The following is a 7,586-nucleotide window of genomic DNA, read 5'->3' as shown; positions in this document are numbered from 1 at the left end:
AGATATTTAAATTATCGATATTTTAATTATCAGTTTCCTCGATGTGTTAGAAAAAAACTTTGCGCGTACTAAGAATAAAACTTACTCATTGCATTCTGTTGCCGCATTTGCTACTATTTAAATTGCTATAAAATTATTATAAAATTCTCTCGTATATATAACGTAATATGAGTTGCATTAACATAAGCAGCAATCACTGGATTGATCAAAATTATTACGGATGAATAGAAGTGCATGTAGACGAGAAAAATATAATTTCGCTAGAATGAACAATTATGTGGCGTAATTCGATCAATTTGATCAAGGGCTTTCGGTTTCAGACGAAACAAGTTTCACGCATGGCGCATGCGAACCCCCCTGTATTTTTATGAATAAATAAGATATTTAAAGAAGAAAAAAAGAGAGAAGTAAATCTGAAGTCTGTTTGGAGATGCCTTTCATAGGGATTATAAATGTAGATAATTATATATGATGAAAATAATATTATTACGAGTAAATATATATATAAACTGATTAAAGATTAATAAAAAAAAACTCGTCCGTCGTTTAATCATGCATCTCATATCCACTTTCCTGCATGTTGCTCCTAATTTCATTTGTAATGATTTGTACTTTTTTCTCTATTACAATCATTTACATAGACATATCAGGAATATTATTGACAATGCAGCCAAGTGCGATTTTTCACGCATTTTTATTACAGACGTTCTTCATTACATTAACATAACAAAGTCTATACTTTCAAGGTACATGATGATCGTTTTAAAATGATGTCTACCTGTGAGATCTTTAAGGATTATGCGCAGTGTTCAAGCTCCCGCACGGAGCACATTAAGCTAAATTAGTCTTCGTTATTTTATTTATCTTGCAAATTGTCTTTATTTGTTCTCTCTCGCGAGCTTGCCGATTATTAGTATCGAGTCGTCGCAAGTGCTTGGACACTTCGATAAGATTAAAGCGATCACAGACAGAGGCATTTCGGAAGAGGAAACGCCGCGAACACCCCGATAATTGATACAGAGGCTAATACTTTTCAGGATTTCTATGATACCCGTATCGCACATAGGACGTTCCCGTCGTTGCGACTCCATTTCACGACTCGGAGGCTGCAAATGTAGCGAGTCGAGTTTGTAACGCAAGCTCCGTGTCTCCGTCCTCTCTCGTTTCGTTCTCTCGGGGGTACGCTCTTTATCTAATGTAATATATTATTCGTGTAAAATATTGCATAATCGTACGTACGTTGCAATAAATGTAATAGACAGATAGATAATATCTTCCGCGCGTGATATAAAATGTAAGACCTAAAAGGGAAGTAAAGGTATAGTAAAATTGTAAAACGTAAACATACCGTAGAAAAGTTTCACGAAAAAAGAAAACATTTGTTCCAAATATAATAGCAAGAAACTTGCGGGATAGAACGTTAAAAGAAAATGATAAAAAGAATTTTTTTCGTACGCGTTCTCGTTAAGCTCTGGTATTTGCATGACTCTTCGTCCTTATGTTAGTTCGTCTAGGATTATCTGTCAGTAAGAAAGCATTTATACTTCTAGTAGACCGTCATGTTATAGTTCTGAAGGCACTGTTCAAAAGTTTATTATATTTCTTAAAATAACGGGTCTTCACAAAACCACATGGTATGACAAGGAGAGTCGTTATAAACATCGACATGACCATTGCACACGCCTCCTTCGATCTATATCACAAAATTCAAAATAGAGTAGTCTCAACTTGACAGCCAGTGCCACAATGCCAATGCCGTATTTGTCGGGTCTGTGATCGATTAGGAATTATCGTGAGCTAGCAAAAATCGATGGTCAGAATTCAGGCTTATGATACGCAATGGCCGGTGCATTCCATTAATTATGTCATATTAATATCATATTATTATATTACACAAACGCTTATTAATTTAGAGGCACATTGCAAGGGTCTCGGTTTTTTTTCCTTTTAAAGTTGCTCCCTACATTAATGAACTTATGACAATTAGCTAATTACGATTATTTAGTACGACAGCGATTTGGCATACAATATTGGAAATTCTGTACAGATTCGGAGAATACAATAGTATTTGAAAATATTGCTTTGTACATGAATATATATAGAGAGAGAAGTGCGGCGAGAATACAAACAATGGATATATTTTTGAAAAGAATATCAATATGTATCTCGAGATACTTTACGGGCAATATTGAGCTCAGAATTTCTTAAAATTAAGCGTAAAAAATGTCATGTGCATAAAAACAATAAGAAAAACCTTCATCGATGATATAATGATCCGGATTTTTTTCCTTACCTAGGCAGGAAACTTTGGCTCTATCGCTACATGCTATTTGTACCTCGGCGAAAAAGAGCCGAATTTACGATTCTGCTACTAAGAACACTGATTGCGCGTCTAGAAGAAAAAAAGAACTGCACGCAGCACACACAGTACCTAAATCAGAAACAGATCATTTACATGTTCAGGAAGACCTTAATAGTACTATATATGCTCACGCTTTAATAAACCTGAATTCTACGCACAACGATTGCAATCAAAGAAGCATTCACTGTACTCAGAGAGTGTACTTTGCCGGAATGTTTGAATTTTCTTTTTTTTCTCTTTTTTTATTTAATTCTTTGCACACAGCACTGGACTATTTGTGTTATTCGCGTTCATAAATTATTGAAAGCTCTTAGTCTTTTGAACATTAAAGTCCAGGATGCTGCTCTGAGATATGAATGCTCTATTAGATGTACACAGTAGACAGCAAAAGCGTCTAGACCACAGAATGTTCACATTTGCTCTGGTGCAAAATATTGTTTCTTTTTCCTCGAACTACAAAAATCAGGCTGATGCAATGGCAGATACTATGTATATATATAAAAGTTAGCTTTATAACATGTAAAACCTGATAAAGTTCTTAAAAAATCTAAAGAACATTCCCTGAACAAGAGTAATCACACGACAATTCACACGACAGTCCTTTAAATATCGCATTTCGATCGTAAAACGTATCAAACAATTCTTTGTTCTTTTTTCCTTTTTAAGAGAATCAAAATTCTAGAGTAATATGTATAATCGGTCTGTGATATATTTTATCGTTCCGTCATAGTACCAGCCTGGGTCCGATCAATTTAGTCATGTGATTCCGTACAGTCTAGACACAGACACTTCTCTCCTGCATCTGTACAAATGAGCCACTAAGTTAGATCACAAAAAGTATGGTGTGGGCGTTAGAGGTGGGATTACTCTCTCGGAATCAGGCACTGCCTGGAACAGCACGGGTGTTCTCTGATCCACTGTTGTGAACTGCATGATGCTAGCTACATTACCGCATCGGTAACAATAATTTGGAGCTGACCACACTGTGACAAGTTTGTCATTAAACATGTATCTATAACCTGCCAAAGATAAGAAGTACATATTATATCGTTTATATTTTTGATGTACAAAGAAAATATGGTAAAAATTAAAATGTTAGATATCATTGGAAGATTATTGAACAAAAAACATACCTTCTTGAACTAGTTGGTGTGCCCTACAGATGAGTTTAAGATCGTTTACTTCCATGAACATATAAGTCACTTTACTGCCAAACAACCAACCTGCACCACGCGGGCTTACTGTCCATGTTTCTACATCCTCTGGATCAGACCAGACCAAATCACAGAAAGCACCTATAATACAGTAATTAAATAAAAAATATTCAATATTGTTTTATAAAAATAATTTGTCTAATTATGTAATATTTATAAATGTAGAATATCAAATATTATCTTATATAAATAATATATTTTAATTATCATTATATACCTTTGTGTGGAATCTCTTGATTTCTTTCAATCGTTCTAATTTGATCTAGTGTTCTTATCGCTGGAGATAATCCACCATGTACACAAAGAACCTGTTCATCAATTAACTGAAACAAAATATTTTATTTAAGTAATAAGAAATTGTAAAATTGTGGAAAAATATCTTTTGTACTAATACTTACGGCAGCAACTGTGAGCAAGTCAAATACCCTACAACAGTACTTCCATGCATTAGCATTACCATACTTGTTTTGGCATTCATCTATAACAGATGATAAAAGGAGCAATAAAATCAAAGCTCTTGGTATAAGCATAAAATAATAGAAAAATTATTGCGCTTACCATAAAATCCATAAACGTGCGTGATTTGTCTAGATTCGTGATTACCGCGAAGTAGCGTTATCCTATCTGACCATTTAGCTTTAAGTGTAAGCAGCCGAGTAAATGTTTCTAAACTGTAATAGCCCCGATCGACAAAATCTCCCAAGAATATGTAATTCGTATCTGGTACAGGGCCACCATTGCGAAACAATTCCTCTAAATCGTAAAACTGCAACAAACAACACGAGCAACATGTAAGCAACCTGAGGTACATAATTGAGCCATGACTGGCACATCACTGTACAGAATTATAAAGACGGAAGATATATTGTAAAAGAAATGAGAGAATAACGATATTAGTTGGGAATACTGCTTAAAATTTAATGCAATCTCTTAGGATTTAAACTAAAATCAATCCTACACATTGCGATGAACAGTGAATGCTCCAATCTTAAGGTTAGGTCGTACATCCATTACCTGACCATGGATATCGCCGCACACCGTCACCGGGGTGGACACAGGTTGGATGTTGGACTCCTCCAGCAACAGATCACATACTATGTCACAGAGTTTCTGTCGGCAAAATTGTAAAAATTAATATCATCATCAACATTGGGGGAAGACAGGGTGAACACACGGACGAGATACAGAACGAGTAACCTAATTGCCCGATTAAATTAAATCACATAGGGAAACGAATCAACGTAATATGCACGTGTTATTATACCTTGAGGTCATACTCGGGCAAGTATTTGCATTCTTTCGCGATCTCTATCCATTTATCGATGTCTGACATTTTGGATTCGCACTGTAAGAAAATACTGATCGCGCCCCCATAGAGCTATATACATATGTTGTCTGTACGCGCCCAATGCTACAGGAACTCGACAGGGCAGGGAGATGGTGGAAGCGCACGACGGTTAAAAAAATCGAGCGGGTACGCATTTGAAGCTCGCCTCGATATGAGGATGTGCTTAAAGGTCTGTTCCTTTTAGGTGCGCTCTTGCATTTACGTTGCGAATATAATTGCGGATATGACGGAAAGTGTCTGGAATGCCTTCATTTTCCGGTTAAAACCTTTTCTTTTTCTTCTTCGTATTTAAATTGGCTTGGACTGACCCTAACGAGACGTGTGGGTCAAAATAAGCCGGCCATCAACACAGATAAAAAAATCATTGAAACCTTTTCAAATCGGACGCATCGTGTCTAGATATTCACGCATCATGACTGTTGGTTCTGTGAAACAGTTTGATAGCTGCCTGATTCAAATATAACCTTAACAGAATGTGGCATTATCTTTTTCATCTCGAATAATATTGCCAATTCTTTTGAATCGCGTACCACATTGTATTACCGCCATTACTGTCGCGCATGCGAAAAATCTGATCCGACCAACACACTGCTAGAAAGAACAAACTTCTTCGATATAGAAGTACATACACTGTATACACACAAGAAGAAAATACGTACATACAATATGTGACTATAATAGGCTTATATATATATACTCAAGCATGAATCAATCGATACGACCATTTCGGGGACGATTCCATTTTCTCTCTTTCTGCCTCGCGGAAAGAAGCGAAAGGTGAGAAGAGAGAAAACTATATGATTTTCATTTTCGTGTTACGGCAGGGATTTCGCCGCGTGATTTTGAAAATCTCGCGGGCGCTCGCTCGTCGCGATAGGTCTGTTCATTTTACGTGCATCGGGTTAAGATATATACAACTGCTCGAAACGAAATTACGAGCGGGTATATCTATTCAGACATATATTCGCAAAAGGAAGAAAAGAAGAGAGAGAGAAAAAAAAGAGATAAGAAGAAGCTGTAGCTCCGAAATGAATAACGGGCATTCGTTCGCGTATATAGTAGTAGATAGTAGAGGAAACCAGCTGATATCGCGGCATCGATTGTCCGCTCCACTTCGTCGGAAGTGAACGTCGCTCGTCGAATTTCCGTCGCGGGCGCGCGCGCGCGCGAACAATACATATACGTGGGACGCGCGTAGTAAAAAGGTCAGAGCGTCGACGGACGATATGGATTTTATCTCGTGGCCGCGAAAGTGGGTCACGACAGTGACGGCTTGTGCGCACGCTTCGATTATCGATTGAACCCCTCTCTCTCTCTCTCTCTCTCTCTTTCTCTCTCGGCAGACGCCGCGAGTCAGCTCCGATCTCTCATTTATACGTGGAGTGCCAGTACGTACAATAGTACGTACTAGTACGGTGCCGCTGCTCGTTTCTGCGAGCGAGCTTTAGATTCTTCCCTACATTAGAGCGAGAGCGATGCGAGATCGCGCGATTCGTTCAGCCGCCGCTCTCGCGGGGAAGATGCGGTGAAGTGAGCGAGTAAGCGTGCGCGAGCAGTCTTCGCGGAAATCGGCCATCTTGGTTAGTATACGATTAGAGCCCGTAACGGACGGCCACTCGCCTCCGTCAGCCACCCTCTTCAGGGCGGTCGTACGTGTGTGCTGGCAGTGGCGGAGGAGCAGCGGCAACAACAGCAGCAGCTCTAGGTGGTAGTGCCGAGTGCGTCCGCGTGTGTACGTGTGTGTATATGTGTGTCGGAGCGCCCTAGCGTTCGTGTACGACCGAGCAGTGTTATAACGCGGCTTACGCGACTCCGACGGCAGGATGGCGGGCAACACGGGCATGGAACAATTGATCCCGATCGTGAACAAACTGCAGGATGCGTTCACGCAGCTCGGCGTGCATATGCAACTCGATCTGCCGCAGATCGCAGTGGTGGGCGGCCAGAGTGCGGGCAAGAGTTCCGTGCTCGAGAACTTCGTCGGCAAGTGAGTATCGCAAAAGCTAACAGTCTAACGTATACTTCCCCCTTCTTATAGTTCCTGAGTATCCTCCTCCCTTCGCAGACTCTTGGTCAATCGAACTTATAACAGGAATAAACGTGCGCACAAAATTTTCTTCGTACGGACGATGATAGAGATCGGAGCACCACCTCTCTCGTGCTTATCTCTTCATCTGGTAGATCAAAATGATCGAAGACGAGCAATGAACATTGCCACCGGTTGTGTTTTTCCCTCCTCCAAGTCTGTTTCCTTTACAGTTACACATTTCTGCACTATTTTTTTTCTCCAAATTTTAAATATATCTAGTTCTATTTCGAATGTAAAAAAGTGTAACGGATCAAAAAACGGTTCTTTCGCTTCGATTCCTTTTGCGCCGATGTCTTCGTCAATACGTGAATCCTAGGCGTGGCGAAACACGCGGGACTTTTCGACCTTTTGACATCGTGGATTAATATTAAAGTTTTACAACGATGACAAGGAAGAGGGCCGTTTGACAGTTGTCGCCTCGTGCGTCATTCTCTCTTTGCAAAGCATGGATGAACGCGAATGGGGTAAGCAGGAATTTGCGACGTCAAAACGCCCACAGAACGACCTGTCAAATGTCTTCTTGTCACTGAAGTACTTTAGAAGAGCCTCCGTTCATGCACAAAACCGGCGAGA

The 7,586-nt window shown here is 39.5% G+C and overlaps 2 protein-coding genes across 14 annotated transcripts in view; one reads left to right on the top strand and one right to left on the bottom strand.

Annotated features, from left to right (window-relative positions):
- Positions 1–675: 675 nt before the first annotated feature.
- On the bottom strand, positions 676–5,049 carry LOC115238343 (serine/threonine-protein phosphatase 6 catalytic subunit). Of its 2 annotated transcripts, none has more exons than XM_029812076.1 (7): positions 4,841–5,049; positions 4,582–4,686; positions 4,135–4,342; positions 3,975–4,054; positions 3,794–3,899; positions 3,496–3,657; positions 676–3,381 (listed from the first exon to the last, which is right to left on the bottom strand). In XM_029812076.1, the coding sequence occupies exons 1-7, from the start codon at positions 4,907–4,909 to the stop codon at positions 3,191–3,193; spliced, it is 921 nt and encodes a 306-aa protein (XP_029667936.1). In that variant the 5' UTR covers positions 4,910–5,049; the 3' UTR covers positions 676–3,190. The 2 variants fall into 2 exon arrangements, with proteins under 2 accessions (XP_029667936.1, XP_029667945.1); XM_029812085.1 differs by having other exon boundaries at positions 4,591–4,686; positions 4,841–5,028.
- A 1,594-nt stretch (positions 5,050–6,643) lies between these two features.
- LOC115238287 (dynamin) overlaps positions 6,644–7,586 on the top strand; it is a 23,056-nt gene continuing 22,113 nt past the window's right edge. For 11 of the 12 annotated variants that reach the window (XM_029812021.1, XM_029811995.1, XM_029812030.1 and 8 more), the window contains exon 1: positions 6,748–6,911. In XM_029812021.1, coding sequence (XP_029667881.1) covers positions 6,748–6,911 — 164 coding nt within the window. Of the gene's footprint in view, positions 6,912–7,586 lie in introns of all 12 variants that reach the window. The other variant, XM_029812003.1, reaches the window with a different exon arrangement.

The sequence above is a fragment of the Formica exsecta genome, unplaced genomic scaffold (genome assembly GCF_003651465.1).
Source record: "Formica exsecta isolate Colony F162 unplaced genomic scaffold, ASM365146v1 scaffold115, whole genome shotgun sequence".
Taxonomy (NCBI): Eukaryota; Metazoa; Arthropoda; class Insecta; order Hymenoptera; family Formicidae; genus Formica; species Formica exsecta.
The sequence above is the reverse complement of the archived record's forward strand: the minus strand, read 5'-3'. Positions and strand labels throughout refer to the sequence as shown.